At 32.7% G+C, this 25,489-nt stretch overlaps 1 protein-coding gene across 4 annotated transcripts in view; it reads left to right on the plus strand.

The window, feature by feature from the left end:
• The window catches only part of LOC132703727 (sodium-coupled monocarboxylate transporter 1), a 93,434-nt gene that overhangs the window by 64,877 nt on the left and 3,068 nt on the right, over positions 1-25,489 (plus strand). For all 4 annotated transcript variants that reach the window (XM_060673165.1, XM_060673166.1, XM_060673162.1 and 1 more), the window contains exons 5-7: positions 3,476-3,616; positions 4,822-5,040; positions 9,541-9,814. In XM_060673165.1, coding sequence (XP_060529148.1) covers positions 3,476-3,616; positions 4,822-5,040; positions 9,541-9,814 — 634 coding nt within the window. The remainder of the gene's footprint in view (positions 1-3,475; positions 3,617-4,821; positions 5,041-9,540; positions 9,815-25,489) is intronic.

The raw sequence follows: 25,489 nt of genomic DNA on the forward strand, positions 1-25,489 counted from the left end.
TCGGGAGATTTGCAGCAACTCAGAACTATTAAGTTGGATGCCGGGAATTTTGGAATTAATTTTAAAGTGAACTATTAGGACTGTGCGCGGGACGGTATTGCGAACCATTCTCGAAAATGGACGCGATCTATCCTCGAAAGTATTCGATGTGTTTCGTTTTATTGGATTCCAAAAATTGAATTGAAAGCAGGAAGGTTTCAGGTCTTTTGAGCTTTGGTACCACGGCAAATCTCGTAAATGAATCTAATCAAAGAAAGCACAATATTCGACAGTCTTTTCTCTTTTTCTTTCGTTCTATTTGTGTTCTAGATCTAGTTTGCTAGTCTATTAAGTCACTCTCTTGCATACGAAAAAATTCATGTGATTTTTATACTAGCTGACAGTTGAACCCGAATGATTCTAAGAAAATAATATAAATATTCTGAAAATAATGTTATAGTTAACTAATCAAACTAAAAAAAAAAACAAAATTATTAGTATATTAAGTAAAACGTAAAATGAAACTAAGTACCAACCCAAACTATTTACTATTCTAGCAGTAACCTTTCCCAAAACAAGAAATTATTCATATCCTTATAATTATTTTTTTATCTTCATTCATCTTAATACTAATCATAACCACTAATATCGTTCGTATACTAATACTATGCTAAACGGATAGTTTTACCTATAAAAACTAAAATAGAAGTCACAAATAATACTCTAGAAGTACTATTATAATTAAAATAATCAAACTTAAAAAAAAGTATATTAAATAAAACATTAAACTAACCTAAATTATTTGCTGGCCTATTACGTAATTTTCTCTATAGATGTGGAAATATTACATAGTCTTATAATCAATTTTTCTGCCGTCATTCATGTTCGTTACAAACCCAATAGTATATTATGCAACAAGTGCGATAAACGGCATTTGACTCACGAGTTTATTTGACACGAGCGGAGCGAGTGTTTAATAAACGAGGATACATTTTCGCAAAACACGAATACATTCACTGACATGACTGCCAGAATTGACAAACGTCAAAATTCAAAGCGTGGGAAATATCTCCGAAAACATCCTATTGCTCCCAAACCCGTGCGGTAAAATCCCGGAAATGTCCGAAGTGGCTCGGATTCGTGGCAAACGAAACTGACGTGGTAAAGCGATGCTTCCCGCACGCTAGATGGGTGCGTAATTAGGTATTTTACAGACGGGAGTAGAAAATAGCATATTATGCAATAAGTGCGGTAAACAGCATCTGACTCACGAGTTTGACACGAGCGGAGCGAGTGTTTAATAAACGAGTGTGTTAAAAAGGTTATCGAACGTGTTGCATACTATACTTTTTCTACGACCGTTAGTTTCTGCGTACATTTTCGCAAAACACTAATACATTTACTGACGTGACTGTCAGAATTGATAAACGTCAAAATTCAAAGCGTGGGAAATATCTCCGAAAACATCCGATTGCTCCCAAACCCGTGCGGTAAAATCCCGGAAATGTCGGAAGTGGCTCGGATTCGTGGCAAACGAAACTGACGTGGTAAAGCGACGCCTCCCGCACGCTAGATCGGTGCGTAATTAGGTATTTTACAGACGGGAGTAGAAAAATACCATTTCTATACACTTAATAAGTATTATTAACTTGGCTGCTAAGTAACCCCTTCTCAAAGGAACACATAATTAATTGTTCCTCAATTAATTTTTTGTGGCCCATGATTCATTTCAATAGTAATCATAATCCCAAATATTTACATTTACACTAAAAGAATTTTTTTTCAAATAATATCTTCGCTCTCCTTTTAAATATATTTTCTGAACATTTTGCTAAAAACATGGCAAAGTACAACATCAAAAAAATAATATAAATATTCTTGAAGTAGTAGTAAACACATTTTTATTAGATAAAAATGACGAAAGTTGACTTACATTAAATCAATATATTGAATACTCTTTCTCCTCTAATTCTCCATGCAATAAAATCTTAAATTGTTACTTTGGTGAAGAATTTTACACCTACAAGCTTTAAGACAAGCACTGAGTGGTTTGATACCTTGTTTACTCATAATTTAAACCATTTTGTTATTCTAATATTGTAATGTTCTAATATATACCCGATTAATAAAATAATAATATACTTTTAGGTTAAGGAATAAGGGAAGATATGTTGCGATTACTTTTTAACGAGCAATTTTTTTAAAATAAATAGTTAATTAATGAAGATTTATTAGAGATTTGTAGACCCAACTGTGGCACTTCTTGTTCTTCTATTCCTTAAGTTCTGATTCAGAAATAATATTCTGCATTTGTGATTTTGAATCAAAAGCTTAAGGTCTTACGTTCCTACTTACTATAAAACTAATCCCCTCAGAAATATCTAGAAAATTATTTAAATTAAATGTTGAACATCTTTCACGAAAATATTAAGTATCTATATTATATAAGCATTTTTTTGTTGGTCTGGAAGGTGATTCCAAACAATAAGGGAGCTTTAATAAAAGCTCGACAGACCTGAAATTTTTATCACTTTATTCAAATCCCGACTTGAACACACTCGAAAGTTTAAACGATATTAAACTCAATTTCGTTAAAATTCGCATAACAAAAATGTCGGCCACTTTAATTCTTTCAGAGGCACGAATTTCCTGTTTGTCTCTCCGGTTCGGAAAAACTTGGATTTTAATAAAGTTCCGCGAAAAGTTGACAGTTTAAAGACGAAGTTTGACGGGGGGGCGAATCCTAATAATGGATCAGAACGGCGAGATTTAAATTCGTGCGAAGGTGGCGGTTAATTTATTTTCGACGTTTCGAAGCGAAACGTAAACATCATCGGCACGAAGCGTTGCGGAACTGAACAAACAGAAACTTTAAATGAAGGAAGTACATATTAGCTAAACTTCGCAAGGAAATCTGATTGTAAAAGGGCCATTCTAGAGGGCGTATTTTAACGGGAAATCGTCTTCCAACTTCTTTGTGCAAAACTACATTCTCTTTTTTCAAAGAAACTTCCACAGGCTACTGTAGTGCTTTTTACAAAACTTCTGGATTCTGCTGCGTCGGTTTTTGCTTAGTCGAAATTGCTGACGTTTCGCCAATCATCCTGTTGGCTTCTTCAGAGCTTGACTGAAACGTCAATTTCGACTCAGCAAAAACCGGCGCAGGAGGAATCCAGAAGTTTTGTAAAAAGCACTACAGTATCTGTCCATTGTGTTTTTCTGTTTTTTTTTTATTTATTAACGAGGTTTTTGAAAAAGGTTTGAAAAAATTGCAATCGATGAAAATACAAAGGTTTACATTTAAATATAGAGAACGAAGGGATAAATGTGATCCAAGATTTTCATTCGATAAACAAGTTTGTGGAAAATATGCCCTCCTCTAGAATCTAGAATATGAGTTCGGAAGCTTGATGTTCAAAGTTTTGATATTCGCCGAACTTCAAACTTATCTACTAACTCGTGGTAAAATTATGTTATGGCTATATTTTCATTTCAGCTTCAATCTAGATCCAAGTATTCGCGTGACAACAATGTCGGCGGTTATCGGACAGCTTTTCATGTCTCTGTCAATTTTCGGGTGTCAGCAAAACTTCGTGCAACGTTACTGCAGCATGGACTCCCAAAAGAAAGTGACGAAGTAAGTTAATATATTTCATTTTGGAAAATTCCACGCTAGGGTCGACCGCTCGGGTAGAACAACGTTGTAAAGCAATTTTATACTACAATTTATTAAATAATCTGATTGTAACGGATTTCGCAGTTTGTTTGTTTTTGCAAACATGTTTATATCTGTGTGTTGGACTGTCCTTCCGGTATTAATTGGAACTCAGATAGATCACGAAAAAAATGAAATCCCTGGAACACAATTAGCTCCTTTAGTTTACCAGGGTTGGATTAAGTTGTAATATTTTAATACGCTGTACGAAAAATACCTAAAAAAGGTTTTTGTATTCTAATGAAATATTTTTAATAGAAAGAAACAGATTAATGTTTATTTTTAGTTAATAATAAAGAGAAATGAAACAATTTTCCAAATTTTTAAAGTAGAGTTAGTTACATTTAAAGTAGAGTTTAGAGCCAAAAAATAAAACTTTTTAATATTTATACGTTTATTTTGAAATTAGTAAATTGGTAAATAATCAATTGGGAGTTTATCATTTGATCCTGAACCTACAATAGTTTGCAATTAAATATTTTTTGTCGTTAATTTGTTATGAGTTGTTATTAATATTAATTGATTAAATAAATTAATGGTTCTTTGGTACAAATTTGAAAACAAATTGCTTAAATTTATTTCTAATTATTCAATAAAAACTAAGCAATAGTCCATTTTCAAAAAAAAAAAAACATTTTCGGTATGTTTCAGGCCTTTTTCATACAAATTCAACTACCCCTGGGAAACTGAATATGCAAAATATGTTTCAAGTTTTTTGCTTCAAAGAAACACAGGCTACTGTTTACAAAACGGTTTTTGCTGAGTCGAACTTGCTGACGTTTCGCCAATCATCCTGTTGGCTTTATTGAAACAGTTTCAGCTAAGCTCTGAAGAATTAGTATGTTTGTACACTAATAGGAAAATTCCAGCACACACTTTAAAAGTGAATCCTTGTAAATCCCCACCCTGTATGGATATACTTATAGATGTATATATTCATTCTGACAGCGTGAATTACCAGAATTTCGATAAGTTATGAAAACTGAGATTCCGGGTACAGTACACGTATATATTATTATCAAACGGTATAGATCTTAATTTTCCATATTTTCCCGGAACCTCGTAATCTGCGCGGATGAGACAAATTTCCCCGAATTTTTAAACTTACCTATTTTCTCCCCTTCCAGGACCCTAATGTACAACATCCCCGTAATAACGGTATTGTTCAGTTTGTCGTGGGTGGTAGGAATGGTGGTATACGCCGTCTATGCAAGATGTGACCCGCTAACATCAGAATACATTGATAAATACGACGAGATCCTGCCGTTTTTCGTTGAAGACCGGTTCAGCTATTTACCGGGGATTCTGGGTTTATTTATGGCCAGCCTTTTCAATGGGGCACTCAGGTAAGTGCAAAGTCCTATTTTCTGCTTTCTTTCGCGAACACAGCGTTGTCGGGCTTGCCCGGATTTCTTATTTATTTCACATCTCTATTTACCCGGCATTTTCCATTCGCGTTCCATTTTATTCGATTCGTTTTTGCCGATCTACAATTAAGGCAACTGTATGCTGTAATATACATACAATTTGTTGATTTGTGTCACTCTAAATTAAAGCAATTAATACAGTAGGTTATACCTTTTCAGAAAACATTTTTATTTTAGTAATTTTACTGTAACGTTAAAACTATGTTTGCAATAATTTTTACCATATGATAATTCAGTTTTATAGCATTTTATTTTTAGAGAAACTTCAATGCCAATTTTGATTGAATGTTGATTGAATGAATCTCCCCAATAAGTAATACTCACATATTTCTTAAAGTATCCACAATTTATTTATTATTACTTGACTTTATATTAATTTTTACCTAAGTTGCTGTAATTTTGAGATCCTCATTTTTTAAATTAAATTCACTTTTTACATTTACACACATTTACACATTTACTTTTTACACAGTTACATATACATAGTACTTAAGGATTTAAGAACTGAACTGGATCCAATTTGCCATATTAATGATAATAATAATGTTAATAATAATAAATAAATCGTCTTTATTGCCCAAACTTACAAAATGGAATAGAGAAACACATAATTAAAAAAGGAAAGCAAAAAGTAATACTACGAGAAAAATAAATAAATAATAATCAAAAATATTTGAGTGGTTTAATATGAGTACATATACATATTGATGACACTTAAAATGGAAATACATTGACATAGGATGGTACTTTTAAACAACCACTAAGTCATATATTTACACAAATATTTATTATTCACCGAAATAATCGCTGTGGGTATACTAATCCAAACAGTACCATGCTCAATAAAAATTTTCAGATAACAGACAATTCCAAATTTAAAAGATATGACTACCTGTACACAAAAGTCGTGATTTCTCAATTACGCGCTGATTAGCCGCTGTGCAAAGTGTCACTTTCAGACATAATTTTTATTAATCATTAAGTCGTGCGTGAGCCATTTCGCTATTTTGCCTTTTATGAAACACAAGTTTTGAACCATTGGATGTTTTCCGTCTACACTTTAATTTACTATTATGTTTTGACGTTTGTCAGTTCTCTGATTGTTGCATCATACGTTCCTCAGTTTTGCACAAATGTATTGCAAAACCAATGGTCTTAGCAAAATGTTAGTATGTAATAAGTTTATAAAATACTTTGACTAACTATGACTAAAGTGTGCTTTGTAAAACATTACTTTAATTAAATAGTGTCAAATTTTGCTTGTATACATTTCCCTTTATAATTATAACAATGTGATAAAAAACAGTAGACTGTTATCACTAATTCAATTAAAACTAATTGCCTAGTAAGCAGCATTACCGAAACAATGACTGGGATTTTTATACTCCCGTCTGTAAAATACCTAATTACACTCCGTCAGTTTCGTTTCCCACGAATCCGAACCATTTCGGACATTTCCGGGATTTTGCCGCACGGGTTTGGAAGCAATGTACCCAAAAACTAACGGTCGTAGAAAAAGTATAGTATGCAAAACGTTCGGTAAACTTTTTAACTAACACCTTTATTAAATACTCGCTCCGCTGCGCTCCGGCGCGCTCCGCTCGCTTCAAATAGACTCGTCAGTCAAATGACGTATACCGCTCCTGTTGCATAATATACTATTACTACATGTTGCATACTATACTTTGTCTACGATCGTTAGTTATTGGGTACATTTTTGCAAAACAACACGAAAGACATTCACTGACATGCGACTGACAAACCCGTGCGGTAATATCTCGGAAATATCCGAAGTGGTTCGGATCCGTAGGAAACGAAACTGGCTTGGTAAAATGACACTTCGCGCACTCTAGATCGGCGTATTATTAAGAATTTTACAGAAGGAAATAGAAAAAAATAATGTAAATTTCCAGTTCGCTTTGCTATTTTTTTTTCTTTATTACCGTTAATGTTACTGCATAATTGACGAATAATTTTACTGTTTTTTGTTTTGTTGTCTTCTTCTCTTTGGTTAGTTAATTAAAATAAAGAAAATTCTTTGAAACCAATTTTTTCTTTTAATTTAGTGTTCTATACGAATAATGTACATAAATAAAACGTACTCTTTCCGAAGTGTTGGCAACGCGGTTCAAAGGGAAGGAAGTCGGTGTTATTGTGAGCAATGGCGAAATCCCGGCGTTGTTTTTACTTGATGCACACCGAATGCACCGTAGTATTTTACGATTTGTTGCAACGGGAAACTGCCAGAGGAAAATATAAAATGAGGTTGGAAAAACTTACGTTACGCGGAAATTAAATTTGGTAAACGGGCTTTCGTGGTCACCGTCTACGTCGCCGTGGTTTGTTGTCGTAGGATTTTTCCTAAATTGTAACATATAGGCTAAGTAATTGAAAAAAATATTCTGCCGACGATGGACCCATGTTTATTTTTCCCGTTTCGCTGATTTGCGAATTCAAGAAAGAAAATATGGCGAAATATCGTTCTAAAAATATTATTTATATAGGGTATTTCATAAAAGCGTTTCAATAGAAAATTTTTAAATGGAACATTATATATTTTTCTATATTCCTCCTTATCTATTAACCACTCAGATGACCCTTCTGATTTCCTTAGAATGTTTCGTCCCCAATAAAATCTGGTTTATCAAATTGAAATATATAAAATCGTGCTCAGGTTGACATGAGTTCTAGACTAATTTAGCACACCCTGGACTTCCTAGTGGAAAAATCAACAACTATAGTTAACGGCATCTTCTCCAAACGTGAATTTCCAACTGATTTAATGATGGCAAAAGTAATCCAGATTCATAAAAAAAGTGACTCGGGTGACAACACGCAAAATCCATGGCTAGTCTCCCAACCATTGCCAAAATAATTCAGAATACTCTCAAAAGACCTTTTTCTAAATATTTTGAGGTTATTAACTTCTTTACCCACTACTATTTACAAAACTTGTGGATTTCTCCTGCGTCGGTTGATGTTGAATCGAACTTGCTGACGTTTCCCCAATCATCCTGTTTGGAAAGAGTTTCAGTTAAGCTCTGAAGAACCCAACAGGATGATTGGCAAAAAATTATTTACCCACTCTCAGCTTGGATTTCGTTAGAATTACCTACAAATGACATACGTATTTATTTATTCTCAAGCCGCTCGAGAAATAGTCTTCTGAATTTTGTTGTTTTGCAAAACTTAATGGGTTAATAGAATTTTTCTTTGTTTCCAAGAAATATTTCGTTAAGAAAAAGTAAAAAAAAAGTTTTTTATGATCTTTTATACAATGAATTATACAATTACAAGTAGACGTTTATATAGTCAAATACATTACATTATAGAAGTTCAATCAGACGCCTAAGTTACTATTTCATTCAGGGAGTTTTCCAGAAATTTACCGACTTTACGAAATCGAAAATAATCTCCCATTTTTATATAAAACACCATATACCTAACTACTTTATAGTGTCCAGTTACTGATCCTATATTATTTTTGTTAACGTTTCCACAGACATCTTGATTCAAGTTGTTACGTAATATCCATTTTCATTTATTTATCTTTTCTTTATTTGTCTTTTACAAAAATATTTTAACTTGTCGCATCTAATGAGATATGAATATAATGTGTACCACTTTATTTTCTTACATTTTTGATTTATGGTTTAAAATTACCTAACCAATTTATTTAATTATTCAATTATTCGGTTAAACTAGCAATTAAGTAAAATAGAAAATAAACTTAATCTAACTAAGAAGAACTAACGAATAATATTTGATAACCTTCTTAAACACCATTTTTCTCGAAATTATAACTACATATTTCACTCATTTTACACACCCACATTTTGAAAAACGTTTATTATTCTCACTTTTATTCTTCTCTCTGTCGTTAGACGGTAGCTTTATCTCTATTTCATTTTATATTCGTTTTTTATCTGCCAATGGCAAATAAAACCAAAAAATACCCAAATTAGTTGTTTAGTAATAACAGAAACCTATTTTATGCAAACACATTTCAAATGTAAATGTAATACATTTATTTTTTGTATTCAGGGCACAGTAGATAGCGATAACACAAACGTGTGACTTAAATGCCTTTTAACACTCTTGTCGCATAATATAATATTAAACACTTTCCAATTTTGTCCAAATAAGTTGACACTGGGTGACAGTGGGACATGCGTTTTCATAAATTACCCTGTATAAATTATTTTTTAATCTATTAAAGATGTATCTATGTAGTATTTTCCTACTCTATTGCCTCCCATGTATGCACTAAGCAAAAGTTTTTCTTATTATGGAAAGTAAATAATAAATTGTTTTGGAACCATTTAATTTTTCATACTATTTAGGAAAACGAATTGAAATGAAGATTTTGATAGATTATGGAAAAGTTTTCTGTAACTACCTATGAAATTTTTATTCCAGTCTCAACGTGTCCAACTTGAACTCGTTGGCGACCGTGACTTTCGAGGATTTTATGCGACCAATACCGTTCTTTAAGAACATGAAGGATTCTCTGCAGCTGTGGGCGATCAAAATTGTGGGCGTCATTTTGGCTTTCATCATCATGGCCATGGCGTTCGGCATCGCCCACTTGGACGGCGTTATAGAAGCTTCCATGTTGGTGACGTCTGCTACTTCCGGACCGCTGCTGGGTGTGTTCATTATGGCGATGCTCATTCCTTGCGCCAACTGGAAGGTAAGTTGAATTTGCCATAATCATAGTTGGATTAAACGTGGCTCGAGCAGTTTTTTCCGATCTTTCATAAAAAAAGTGCAAGATTATGAAAATATCCCGTTTTTATTAGCAAGGAATTGATGTCTTTTTATTAGGACACCATCAATTTATTGAGATAAACTCAAAGTGCAGAGGCAACAGGTGTTCCGGATATTTTTTTAATAAATTAAACTTTATATTCATATATTTTACCATTACCAGTATCAGCTGTAGGTTGCATATGGGTTGCCCTACCAAAAGTGAGTTTATCCTTTGCAACCATACATTAATAGAGTTTTTAAAGCTAGACTTTTTATATTTTCTATGTATATTGTTCATTTATTTTACAGAAAAAATAAAAGCCTGACTGGATTTTACTACATCTTTAAAACGTCAAGAACAAGAAACAAATTTAAAATTTTCCGTTCCACGGTACTGACGAAATAAATTTGAGTTCTAAAATCATATAAACTATTTGCACTATTTTTTCAACTCCATATCTGTAAACTGTACTCAGATGGACGTACTTTCAACAAGATTCACTAGAGATTTCATAAATCTCAAGGTAGATGGCGCTCGAGTCATATAAATTCGAATTCAAAAATTCGTTAAATTTTGAAGACAGGAAAGTGTCCTTTTTTTGTAGTTCGATCATATAAATAAGAATTTATGAGGTAATTAGTTCAAATCATTTATTGCGACAAAAAAAATGAAGAATTTATAGTAAATTTTGGAAATGTATATGATATTAAGCTAATATGTTCATGATCCTATAATTAACACAAAAATTTCCTTATTACGTTATTAATTAATCACCAGTGAGAACAAATAATACAGGGCATAAGAAATATTCGATAAAATTGAAAATATAGCGGGTGATTCAAAAAAAATAAACAAAATTACAATTAAAAAAGAATAAATTAAATAAGTAATATAAAAAATATCCTTTAAAATATGATGAAAATTAAAATTAAAATATTTCCATTATGAACTTTAATATGATTTGGGAAGGAAACTATTTGAACCTTGACGGTCTGACACACATATTAGCATACGCAACATGTATATGAACACGACAACAAATAAACGGTAAAAACAATTTGCGTGGGGAAGTGGGGAGCCTATCTCAAGGTATTGATGATTATTTAATTTAAGACAGTTTTGAGAAAACCAAAATTTGGCATCATTCGTTTACTTATTTGTAAGTCTGCGCTAGCGAAAACGAATATAAACCTTCGGAGAAATATTGACAGGAAAACCAGATAATATATAACAGTATCATTTATTTGACGGAAAAAAAAAGTTTTTTCTCAAAAAGGTTCTCAATTTCTTAGGTTTTGTAGCAGTATCTGACATTTTCGTTCTCCATTTCATTTAAAAATAAGTTGAACTGTGAAAATACAAAACAATAATGATTGAAATACCAAATTTAAATCGTATGGTAATTTTACAGGGTTTAAAATAACTGTTTTTCTTGTTCCGTATTTCGTATTGGATTGCCGCCCGCCCCCTTATCATACCACAAAAACTAAGACATGCAAGCACGTGACGATCCTATCAAGTACAGCAAACCGTCTCAGAAAAATGTTTTATGAGCGAATGTGTAGGCGCCAAGGCGACGTGTATGATATATCGGTCCCTTATCCGTGATATGCATTAACCCGGCTAGATGGCGTAAACATGAAAAAAATAATTAAATCTTGAGATTAAATTTTCATGAACGTATACTTTGCTCAAGCTTATGGTAATTTTTGCGGCATAATCTACTTATATTGGGAACAGTAAATACATACTACACAAAGAAATGATAACATCCTGATAAAGACTTTAAGGAATAGTGTATAAACGTTTTATTTCGTCCTTAGCTATATTTAAAGTTAGCTTATTTTTTGTTAGCAAGTCTTAGGAACGCGTTAAAAAGTTTGAGTGACGTTTTGGGGTTTTAGTAATGTGTTAATGTCGAAAAAGGGTTTTAGCTAATAACTCATCAACATCAAATGCAGTAAGTATGGACCCAGTTCCTGCAGTTTTGTTTTTGTGGAATGGCTCTAACGGGGTTACTGGTAATCAAAACATATGCTAATAACCAAGGTAAACGCCGAAAGCGGAATCGCAGTGGGAGCGCTGAAAAGATATTAAAGCTCCAAGTTAAGGTTTTTATTGGAAGGTCAAGCTTTCGTTCGTGGAGGCATAAACGGTAGTATTGTTGTAAGTTGTACACATTATTTCCAAATTTATAGCCTTTTCCATGGCATGTTTTTCCGTACATTTTAGAGTCCCGATTAAGCCGACGTTCCCTGACGGAGGATTGACCTTCCAATAAAAAAGCGTAAACTTACAGCTTTTACATCTTTTTCCTGCTCCCTCCGGGTTTATGCTTTTGGGTTTTGCTTATGGTAGCCTTTGATTGAGTTAAATTGTAAAAAAGGCATTTCAAATAAGTTCTTTGACTTAAAGTCTCTTCTGATTTAAATTGTTACTAGGCATCAAAAACAAACGTATAACATACTGAAATTTGCGGTTGCGATTGAAGCTTTTTTGGTTTTTTTCCTTATGCCTTCCCAGCTGTCACTAGTTATTTATTTCTAGTCATAGTCTATTTCGGAAAAATGCTGGATGCAAATGCTTGCTTTGTTGGGCCTTGATATCCTCTTGTCGTTTTTCGCCAGTTCCTCGATGTTACTGCCTCAATGGCCTCGTGAAAGAGTTTAATGTGAATTTGAATATCTTTTGTCTTGCGCTGATATAAGTTCTGTAGGCATCTCATGGAAACATTCCACCTTTTTCCAGTAACAGTGCAGTGATATTATGCTTTTTCCAGGCAAAATCCAAATCTTTTAAAGCAGTCGAGAAAAGTTTTCTAGTTATCAACGGAATAACCTGTCATCAAAATCTTATCTAAACCGCATATTTTTTAGTAATACAAAGAATGAAGTTTCTTCGAATTACACGTTTGGTATCTTCATCAAATAGTCTACCCGAACTTTTCTTGGGATGTTCCATTTAACCTGCTCTCTTTTTTACACGCGTTTCGTTTTTGGAGACGAAGAAGTCGACCATTTTTTTTTCTATAATTATCGTTAATCGTTCAATCAAAGAACCTGACGGAATTGATTTTAAATCGGACGCGACGCTTAACGCAAGACTCGTAATTATTCTCATCGCCGATAACCGAACCAGTCGATTCGGATTTATCGGCGAAATGTAACGTTCGGCGAGAAAATTCCTCGTGTCACATCGACTTTTTGATGTTATTCGGAGACCTTTAACGGTCTCGCAACTAAATAAACTCGATTTTCGCTTCGAGGGTTGTGTAGCGCGCTCTGATTTTCACTTGCAGCAGCGGCATTCGAAGTTTAATCACCCGTGGCTCTTTTTCAAGTGATGCAAGAGCAAATTGCAGCGGGAATCCATACGCGGGGTCGGATCCGCTGAAGTTTTATTTAAATTGGCATTACGCAATTCGCGCACGCTGATTGTTCATTGTGCCGACCTGGGAGGGGATTGATATAGGTAGAAACAGTGACTACTGTATGCGTACCGGGTGTATAATAACTAATCAACAAACCAAGGTATTTAGGGTCTATAAATAGAATGACAAATTTTGTAAAAATTTTTGCTTATATTACCAACGTGCAAATTTCTGCTAGTATTTTATTCGTTAAATAACAACAACCGCAAGCTAAGCCCTCCTCTCCAAACCTCAAGTCTAATCTTTGGTGCTCTGATTGATTATTGATTTTGATTATTCTTATCGGATATTTTAATAATATTCTAATAGCTGAAACCATGGATTAAAAGTAAGGAAGAGAGGCGTAAATTCGGAAAAAATGATGCTATATACATATATAATATTATTTGTTCATACAACGGGTATGCACAAAATATTTTCATGCTTTTTAATGTTTTACATACAGAACCCCTTAATATATTGATCGAAATACAAATGTGTCGATATTCGTAAAATACGCCTTTCTATATAAACATCTCATTAAAACCGAAGACATAAAAATAAAGTAAACCACACCGTAAAAGAAACAACTTTGCTCGAGCTTCTTAAATGCTACTAGGGTATTTTGCGAAAGAATCTAGTGCATTGCAGCCAAAACATCCCTAGACGTAGGTAGGGTGATCATGATGGCAAGTAGAACACCTTCAAACAAAGACACACTTGCCTTATAAACTACTGGACCCTTTCTCTTTCATGGAGATCAAACCAAGTTGACTCGTTCAGATACTAAGAAATATAGTAGTTCCGGATGTTGTAACTGAATCGTAACTGAATTGAGCCTGCTTCTAACAATCTGACCCCACCAAAGAAACTAGATAGTACCAAAGTATCACACGCCTATGTTAACTTTTGTACACTCATTGAGCATTTAAAATTGAGAATACGATTGTTGAAGTCGGAATATAACTAAACTACCAGTCGATCCATAGACCCAGATTTCTACAAAAGTCGGACTTTAGACGGAAATTGTCAATACAAAATTTGAAATTTCAAATAAGGATAATGGGTTCTATGAGTGAGTACCAATGACTAACACATAAATCTGGGTTCCTCCTGCTGAAGTTTCAGTAAAGCTCTGAAGAAATCAACAGGATGATTTGCTAAACACCAGCTAGGTAGATTTATGAGCAACCAACGCAGGCGGAATCTAGAATATATTTTCGAATAATATTACTTACAGAAGTTTCTTTGAAAAGGACTTTGCATAGTTTATGAATCTATTGAAGATGAATAATCTTGTATAATTTTATTATCAACTGTGTATATAGTTAAAATAAATATTAAATAAAATATTTGACATAATATGAACTCTCTGATTGTACAAATATACTACAAAATTGCGAGTTCAACAATTTCAAGATAAAACTTAAACCAAATTTTGAAATAAATCTTAACACTTGAATAACAACAAAACAAGAAAACAACAATCAAAATTCTTAGAAAGTAGAAAACTAATTCAAAAGCATAAAGTCCAAACCGAAAACCTAAACAGCTTTAAAAAAATTAGTAATAAATTATTTCATATAAAACTAAAACGGGAAAAGGTTATATTATCTGTGCTACCTACTATTTACACTATTTAAAATTCGTGTTTTTAAATATGTTGGTTGTTCAAATTTTGAAATTATATTTCTTACCGAACTTGTGAAGGCACTTTCCTCGATGTTCATAAATGTATATCAATCAGATCTTTCAGTACAATAAGAAGTATTTGTTTCATTTAAAATTACTGTATTAAAACTACGAAAAAAATTAAAGAAATTTTAAACCAAATTGCTGCTTCTATTTATCGATTAAAGTTTGTTTGCCAATTTTGTGAAAAATTATGTAATTGATAACAAGTATGTCAAACTCCGTAATGGACCAGCTGACATTTCAGTTAATCATTTACAGATTTCTGAGTCCGTTGCCATCTTAAACCATTAGACCCTTTATTTTTCATTTCAAACGAAGATTTAAATTTAATCCTAAGTTACGATGGTCTCTGTCTTCTCTCGGGCCTTAGGGGTAGTACAACATTTGTTAATTTTCCGGGTAACGTAGACCAAGGGTCTTGGCCGAACTTTCGTGTTGGATTTGTTCCCAACATATCGGAAAAGTTTATAAGGTGCGGTCAGGAACCTCCCTCTCGGCAATGAAAATGTCTCGACGATGCCGGAAAACTTTTGCCGAGAAAAGTGGCCGTTTGCTTTAATTTATGTTTCGGGATACAGCTGATCGATTGGGAATTTCGTTTTGGAAATTCCGCCGTCAGGACATATGTAACAAACCGATGAAATTCTTTTTAAAACTTTTCACCAATAAAATGTTCGCAGAAGCTTGGTTCGGTTTAGGAGTTGTGATTTTTTTCCTATTTATTTCGGTTAAAACTGCAAACAAGTTCTTGTTAAAATGATCCTGGGGATCAAAAAAAAAGTTAGGAAAGATCACACCATACTAACTATAATTAGTATAATTAGAAAGTTGTTGTCCTTTCAAAATGTCATTTTTCTTAGTTCGGTGTAGCTCACATTGCTAGAACAAAGTTTCTTTTTGTCAAAAATATTGGTTAATATTGTCTTAAATATCGTTAGATGTTGTTTCTCTCACTTAGAGGCACACGGGTCATTATTTTCATTTTTGCAAAAATATTCATTTTTGAACAAATGTGTGTTGGAATCTGCTGTAAAATTTGCATAATGATATACGGAATTGCATAATAACGGAAATACGTATTTTCAATTTTCTGTGGAATCGATCCCAAACTTTCAAACTTTGTACCGTAGAGTGCCAAACTTTATACGATTTACTTAATTCTTGGATAAGTTAGAACTTGCTCCAATTTCCCAATTCATTTAACATCAAGGGAGTGCTGCGCATATTTCAAAGTCACCAGTCACAACTTTTTTCTTCTTGAATTTATTACTTTTCTGTGTTCGATTTTAACCGCATTCCAACCATAAAGTACGTAGAGACGCAGCATGCTACTTTGCTACACATCCGACACTTTTTTTACAAAAGCATTTTTTTTCAAACAAGCAATTTAAAATGGTGAATTTCCAGTTTTTTAGGGATACTTTTTATGATATCCACTTTTTTTTTAATTTCACTTTTTTGACGATCTTTTTTTGATTGTACGTTTTAACTTTTCTGCAAAAGTTTTGTGAATTCACAAACCTGTTGCTGTTTTCATAATTTCGGCAAAATTCTTAAGAAAAGTGTAAATTTTCGATTTGCTGTTAAAAAAATGTGAGTTTACAATTTTTTTTTCGGAACAAACATTTTTAGGCAATAGTGGTATTTTTTAAAAATTCTTTAAAATTTTGTGAATCTGAAAAAGTGGGATATGTCAGTAATAAAATTTTAAATATAGAAAAATAATAATATAAATTAAAAAAAATATTCAATTCATTTAATAAACGTTTCGGTTTGTCTACTAGTCTACTTCTGTTAAAAAGTTTAAGCCGATTTTGCTTCCTAATTTCCTAAAATTTATTTCTGAAAATAAAAGGAAAAATCGTGATAAACTTATCAGTCTAGTCATATAGAGCTTATCCAAATTAGTCTTTAAAAAAATGAAAGTATTGCATTACTGTGTTGGTGTGAATTGCATTGGGAATGCACAAAGTATTGAAAAGGTATCAGAGTGTTTACGTTTATTATTGTAAAAACCTTCTTTTAAAGGCCTATTCTGCTACGACTGTGTAAAGCCGTTAGTGATAGTAGCCGTAGCTAATTTCTTAATGACAACTAAGTCGTCATAACCAAGATCGGTTTTGCAGATACGATACAATGTTCCGCCTCGGATGAGAATTAACTTCTTTTCGGCGGTTATTGTTGTAAACATCGTTAAATGTTTTGTAGTCCAGGAAGGAGTGATTTTATTCGGCACTTAATTTTCTAGTTGTTAACTAATTTTTTTATTATTATTTTTTTAAACTGGCAGTATAATTTAGAGATGGAAGTTAAAATTAAATCGAGAAAATTAAGCATGAAAAACAGTCTTCCTTACCTCGATATTGAAGTGAATTAGACCCTATTGTATAGCTAAAACCTAATAAGTTTAATTTAAAAAATGGGTGTTATAATAATAGAAAATTTTCAACCCTCTTTAAAACAACAAAATAGATAGACATTTTAGTAGTCACCAGAATATCTTCTTGTTTTTATTAATTAACGACATATATTCACCCAAGAAAATATAGTATGCATTTTCGAAGTCGAACAAAGTAAAGCATATAAATAGCAGATGATAATAGTTATAATAACAACGCAATAAATACAAATTGAAAATATAAATATGCCTAATACATTCAAAGAATGGACAGAACTGTGATAAAGGAAATTTGAATTTCTTACTAGAGTAACATTAATATAAACTCAACAGTTATAATGCAAATAATTACATATAGCCACCAGATACTAGAGCGCTTGTCTAAGCTGATAATATAAGCATTTTTCACTTCAAAGTGTTGAGAAGGGACTCGATTTCAAACAAAAAAGATCTGTCAGTTCAATTCTCACTTTCACCCAATAAAAAATTTCAGTGAAAAACAAGCGTGGTAAGATGGCTATTTAGAAAAAAAATGATGAGCGCCAACCAAATACGTCAAATGTTATTAAACAAAAAACACATTGAAATAAATAGGGGACAGAATCTTTTGTACATCTCATCCATAAGTTAAGTTCATTGCGATTTTTCAATACTGCAACTACATCTGGCTATAGACACAACATATCCACCACTACTACTTCTTTCTGACGTTTGTTATAGTAACTCTTATAAATAATTTGTTTTTGATATTAAAAAAATTTTGGTTTCAATAATTGACCATTTGATGACACCTGACACCATGTATTTTTGGGCAAACATTCAAGAAATAAGTCTAGGCTATAAGTACGCTATTTTATAACAATATCACAGACGTCAAATATATCGATGATAAGGTAGTAATAAAATATTTGAACAAGAGATTTGACAGTTGCACGACAAATACATAAAAAACAAATAGGACGTAGAACATATTCTACAACTTATTTGAAAGAGCTGATATTGAACGAGACTGTTCGAGAACATCCAGAGAAAAGTGGAACTGAACCTGAAACACTAGGGAACTTGAACAATTTTTTTATTTCTTTAATACATTTGTTTATGTATGGTAATAACGCATACCAAATATCAAAACTCAAAACCCATATTTAAGTTGCAATATATAATTCAAGTGGCGAGACACGGCAGTTCCTTTTAAACGACACTAAACGCGCTGGAATGATCGTGACGTCACACCGCTGCCGTTCGATTGATTCGATGATCAGGTTATTTTTGGCTCGTATAAAGGTATGTTTGTATTTAATCTACGCCAGTTTGTATTTGAGCTTAGTGTGCTTTACATGATAATAATTGAAGCAACACAGAAACAATATTACAAATCTTGCAATCGTGTTTGAATACAACCCGTAAAACGCCAGATAAATTGTTTGTTCGTTTACCAGAAAATAAAGGCCGTCGTCTTTTGTTAATAACGTAACAGGTGTCACTTTAGTCTCCTTAATCGTGCAAACATTTTTAATTCTTCGAACTTGCACGCATCCTATTGCAGTGTCCATAAGAAAGGCTTCCCGATCTATATAAAATAAAGAACACTTTAAGTTATCGATACCAATATACTTCAAAATCAGTATTTAGGTTTCCACTACTTTGAAAAACAATCCTCTTTGTATTTCTTATTTGATATGCCATTTGAACTTTAAAAAGCAGAAAACCTTAAACTGATTACAATATTATATTGGTTTAAAACTAGTGGCTAAATTTTCTAGGAACATATCTTTTAGCCTTAACACCTCAAACCTAAGCAAAAGAACAACTTTCGGTTCGATAACAAATTCATACGAAAGAAACAAGACTAAAAATAAAATTAAAACCACCAAGACAAACGCGTTGTCTTTCTCTAATGGCTTCTCTATGCTACCATCCGGCTTGAGCGTAGTCTAACCAGCGAATTGACGTCACAGTCGGTTACAGTCAATGACAGCGCGTTTCAAAGATGATTTAAATTTTACATTTTTTGTTTATATTTGTTACATAGAACTACGAAGTTTTTGAACTATGGTTCTTTTAATAGTATAAACTTACTTGGATAAGCAATAAGCAAATCTAGAGAACGACCAAAGTAATTCACTGCATCCCGGGCTAATGCGAGGTTCGAAGAAAAACAATCATTCGAAACGTTCCAATGGCATCATTTTGGTGTCTCAACATCGGAAACTCTGGCGGTAACGACCGTTAATTCGAACTCATTAGCTCAGTTCAAAATAAATTTATTAATTTTCGTTTGAGCGGCCGGAGATGCGCCGCTCCGATTTATCCAAAACGATCGAAACTCTGAATGATTGATTAGTTCCGATATAGATTGATTGCCTTTTGAAACGTGTAAATCATACATGCAATTAGGAAGTTTGTATTAATCAGACCACGAAATTTGACTATGTATATTCCAGGCAGTGCGTTCGGGAAGTGCCTCCGGGAACTTTCGGTCCGGAATAATTTATACTACTCTGCTTAAATGATTAAACTCTTGGCGATGGAAGTATGTCGCGCGTACTACGTGACTGCAATATACAGCGCGAGAACAGATCCGGGAGTTTAAGCACTCCTTGTTGGTGACCTCCGTGACACTGCAGACGTTATTATCCTGTTAAGTCGCGCAACGCACAATCGTGATGCTATGTAAATATGTCGTTTTATTGCACTCCGGACCGCTCGTCATCCCTTGCGGGAAATTTATAATCGCCACGTACATACGAAGTCATATCCGCCGTGTGAAATGAAAATTTAAAACAAAAATGCGGAAATCACCGAGCTGATTTAGTGTGACGCTGTTGTCCACGTGCTCAAGAATTTGTTAAAATAAAATTTCCGCAAAAGTTAAGTCGCTTGGAATGCAATATGCTCTCTCAAGGGGACGCCAAACAAAATAAAGAATGAAAACTATTTTATTGTTCTAAGTGCCTCCTAACATCTGTCTCCGCCCTTATTTTAATAAACAATATCCAATTCTGCTTCCAAATCTTCCAAGTGGTATCTCGTCGATGAGAAGGGAATAATAAAATATTTAAACATTGACATTTGGACACACACACTCATCACTACTACTTTTGCCTCGGTAACTTGCTTTAAACAAAATCACTAACGCACTAGAGAAATCACTATTTTCAGTATTTCAGTTTAACGTTCGGTAGTGATATTCCCTGCACTGGCCACGCAACCTTTAAGACGTTAAATTGTATGAAATTTCAATCAAAATAGTTTTATTGATAATCCCAAATGAAGTCAGATTCATAAACATTTAATTCTCTCAAAAACTTTTATTTGCAACAAAAAATAACTAATGAGTGTCTGAGAATGCGCTTAAGTTTATACAATGCACTCTAAATAAGTTTTAGGACTCGTTTCTGCTTGAACTCCCATCATTAATGATTCTTTAGTTAGAACGTAGATGGCCCGTAAGTATGGCTCCAAAATAATAAAATTATACTGTAACTTCACTGACATCTTAACAGCAGTTTTAAACCTCATTTAAGCATATTAATGTTCTGCTCATATTAACTAATTAAACCAATTAAAATTAAGAATTAAGTAAATTATATATTCTTAAGTGAGGTAACCAAAGATTCTTTTTCTTATTCCATTCGTGTATCACATTCACTTATTTGATACTTTTGTTGCTATCTAATAAACTATTATTCTATATTTCACCCACTAACATACACTTTGTCGATTTTCGTTGTAGACAGCGACCTCCAGGCACTCAACTCATCTGACCATATTTTGACAATCTGTCAGCGGCCATATTGGTCTATATCTTTATATAAATATAAGTGTGGTAGAACGAAACTCACTATAGAATCAGCACAAATCTTGTCATAAACTCACACATTGTACTGTCGGCTAGTTTTATTTCATAACTATAAAGGGCCGGATAAGATTAGGAAAAAATTGCATTTTTTTATCCCATTTGGACGGAACAAAATACCGAATTGGCAACAGTACCTGTATATAATTACATAATTATAAATAGGTTATAAGGAAACGATACTTCAAGCTGGCGAATATTTAGTATTTCTCTCTTACGTAAAATCTCTTTATTATTTTTGTTTCGTGTATAAAATTGCCGTCCATTTTCTAAAATTGCAGCGAAGCCTAATCTCGAGAACTCGCGATTTAATCTCATTAAACGGCTAAATTGGGCACCATTTTTTTTCGTTTAGTTTGCTTCCGTTCGCTGCGCCGGAAATTTGCAAATTATTTTAAATAAAATCGTTTTCGCCCCGGCCATAATGCATAATTTAAGTCAAACATACGCTTCGCGTGTTCGTTGCGTAATAAAGTCAGGTAGAAAAAAAAGGCGTCCCTAAAACACTGTATACGTTGCGAAGAATATATGGGCGAATTTCCCGTTGCCATACGTTTTACACCATGAACTTTCATTAAAACGTAAACACGCAAATAAGGAGTAATAACCTCACTTTAGAGCTTTCCTGTAATTTACCATAACTCATCGAGCACAGATTTCGAATTGACTTCTCAAAAACATTCGAGAAATAAACTAAGCTTTCATTCAGACCATTTTAAGTCCCATTTAAGCAATCGAACTAAATGTGTTCAAGTCAATGGTTTCAAGATTCTAACTTGGGTCCCCCTTGTTTAATCTTTTCATCAACGATATATTAGAAATCATTTGTGGTAACTTTCTATTATTAACTTATGACATTCTCTTCTTGACGGCATCCTCTAAATAGACCGCACACTTTTACTGAGCTTAAAATAACATTTAACAAATAACTCACATTTAACACACATAATCTGACACTGGAGCGCCTGCGCACATTGATTATGAGCGCCAAATAATAATGCAAAGTGAGATAAAAAACTTTATAAGTGACCAAAAAGTATCCGAATAATGTTTATAGACTTTCAAGCGTATAGACTTTAAAGTGTTTTTTTTTTTGTAAACTCCACCTCCTCCAAATTTTAAAGTTACTTACGCTTCATTCAATTCATTTTTGTTTACCCTTTCCTTGGCGAATCTCAAATTCCCTGTTTAGGTAGACATAGATAAAAAAGATTCGTTTCGCACCCAATAGTTGTTGGAAGAGAAAAGTCATTTTTGTGTAACAGATTATGGTATTTTTTCTTACAAAATACTAACTAAAATTTTCTTATTGCGTAAATAAGACTTAGAAAATTGAATTCTTTCTCAATGCTGTTTTTATCTATTTTGTTCAGATATACTCTCACAATAATTAAAATGGTCTAATACAACATCCTGCAGACGTTTCGCCAAAATCTCACTTGGAATCTTCAATGCTCGCACTCCGAAAACACTTCGAACACTGGGAGGTTATCGGCGGTGCGTGCGATATTTATACCCTGCGCCGGAGATGGTAACGGTGCTGCTTGTGCTGGAGGGGAGGTCGCTCCGCCCCCCGAATTGTCGCTTTGTTAATTTCGCCCGATCGTAGTTGTGATGTCCCCGTTGGCTGCTGCGTACCGCTCTGCTGTTTGATTATCGTTCTCCACGTATTGGATAAATGCAGGAATATTAGCTATTTGTTTGCAAGTACCGAAATCAATTTTATGGCCTGTCTGATGTTGGTGCTGAAACACAGCAGATGTTGTTTGTTTGTTTCTTATGGCTAAACGATGTTCCTCGAGCCTGGCTCAAATCCTTCTGTTGGTCTGTCCCACATACGTCAGGCTGCACGATCCGCATGCTACACTGTATACTCCTTGGTTTTCCCGAGTAATTTTTTGTTTTGGGTTTCTTAGTATTGCTCCGATGCTATGATCAGGTTTATATGCCGTTGATATGTCGTGTTTCCGTAGTATTCGGCCGATTTTGTCAGTAACCCCTTTGATGTATGGCAGGACAGCGATCGATCTATATATATATATATATATATGTATATATATATATATATATATATATATATATATATATATATATATATATATATATATATATATATATATATATATATATATATATATATATATGTATATATATATATATATATATATATATATATATATATATATATATATATATATATATATATATATATATATATATATATATATATATATATATATATATATATATATATATATATATATATATATATATATATATATATATATATATATATATATATATATATATATATATATATATATATATATATATATATATATATATATATATATATATATATATTCCGGGATATCATCCGTTCGCTTGTTGAACTCCGACCGGAATCCTGCAGAAATTAATATTACCAATAATATGCCCATTTGTTTGTTTAACTTTATTTAATTTTTATGATAAAAAATATCTTAAAAACTACGTTGTGTATGAAAAACAAACAATAAAGAAAAAATTGTGTAATTTGCTGTAATAGGACAGGGCGGCCTTTTTATCTAATATAGCTTTTCATTAACAAAATCACTTGACAATTATATTTACTATGTTTCAAATAGATAAAAATGTTATTTTGGTAAATAAATTTTTACGTCCTGTATTACACAAACCGGGGTCAAAAATGGAAAATCTTAATAATATCTTAATATTTTCACACAATGAATCTGTTGACCCTTCTTTTCGACTCGCCTTGTATATGTCAGTCCGTAGATTCCAAGGGCTTGTCTCTGCCTTATTTAACCCGCTCGGGTAAAACTGAAATGCGTTTCCTTTTTCATACCGGCGGCCATTTATTCTTACTCGAAAACAAATACCGGACTGAAAAATTTAATAATGCCGTGATAAATTACCTTTACACATAGGTTAAATATATCATTTATTATTTCGGAATTATATAAAGGAACCCGCGGATTTTTCAATTCTTTCATCAAACAGAATCCCCGCCCCGCCGCCCCCAGAAACCATTAATTTCGAGTAATGGTTTGCGCGGTACCCTGTGCGGGTGTGTGTGTAATTAGAGAAAAATTGAATTTTCGTTAGTCAAGTTTTTCCGCGTTTGCTTATTAACTTTTTTGCTCTCGACCCGCGTTTTTAACGAACTCGTTACGACTTTAATTAAGTTAATATTTTTTTACATATCATTCAAATCCAGTTTGCCATGCAATTAAAGATAAATCTACGGTTGCGGAAATTATTGTCAATTTTGAAATAATTTCAGATAATTTACATATTTACATAATCGCTTGAACAAAATTTCGTTTAACCAAAATATTATATAAAAAAAAATCATTCATTTTTGCCTTTAAATCCTTTAAGAGCATATAAAAATTAAAAAATCCTATGGAAATGCATCATTTCATTTTCCGGATTTTAAAATAACCCAATAATTCAGACCACCCAAAACTGTTTTTAAATTTTTAATCATATTTCTAAGCGTAATGAAATATCCAACAGAAAATATTTTTTGCACGAAATTAGTATATAAATAATATTTTTTTGGCTTATTAAAAATAAGGAAAATTAGAAGTTATTACACTTACCGAAGGATTTTTATTTGGGTTCATATATAGCTGGTCTTAATAATGCTTGAAATTTTTAAATATACTTATTTATATTTCTAAAACTACTTTAATGTAAGATGTCGACTATTCTAATGTCGTAGAATGGAAATGACATTTTTCTGCTGGAAAATTTTTGTTTTTATGTTCAGAACAACATTTAGAATTTAGAACAAGCATGTAAGCAAAAATTGTGGTATATCCATATTCGCAAAGGATTCTAAAAGACAAAAGTAGAGCGCTTATTTATGTAAATGATTTCGCCTAAACGAAAGCTGAACCAGTTGCTTGAATTCCGACTAATACATGTCTGTCAAAGTATCAAATATATCAATAAATTTTCGTCTACCGTTTATTTCGAATGCACAAATATCAAATACAATTACGAATATGCCATTCATTTAGTAATAAATCATTTTGTGGTTAGGTCTCCTCTGCTTACCTAGTGTCTTATCATTGAGCTTATCTGGGTCTTTCAAGATGAAAAATTGACTTTTTGACATATTAAATGTCTCAATTTTTTTCGAAATACATTCAATAAACGTTAATAAAGTTTTTTTTTCAGAGTTGATTCACTACTATTATACTCGTTATCTGTTTGGTACTAAGCACATACCTTTTAAATTAT

The sequence above is a fragment of the Cylas formicarius genome, unplaced genomic scaffold (genome assembly GCF_029955315.1).
Source record: "Cylas formicarius isolate icCylForm1 unplaced genomic scaffold, icCylForm1.1 PGA_scaffold_6__28_contigs__length_40554024, whole genome shotgun sequence".
In the NCBI taxonomy this organism is placed as follows: Eukaryota; Metazoa; Arthropoda; class Insecta; order Coleoptera; family Brentidae; genus Cylas; species Cylas formicarius.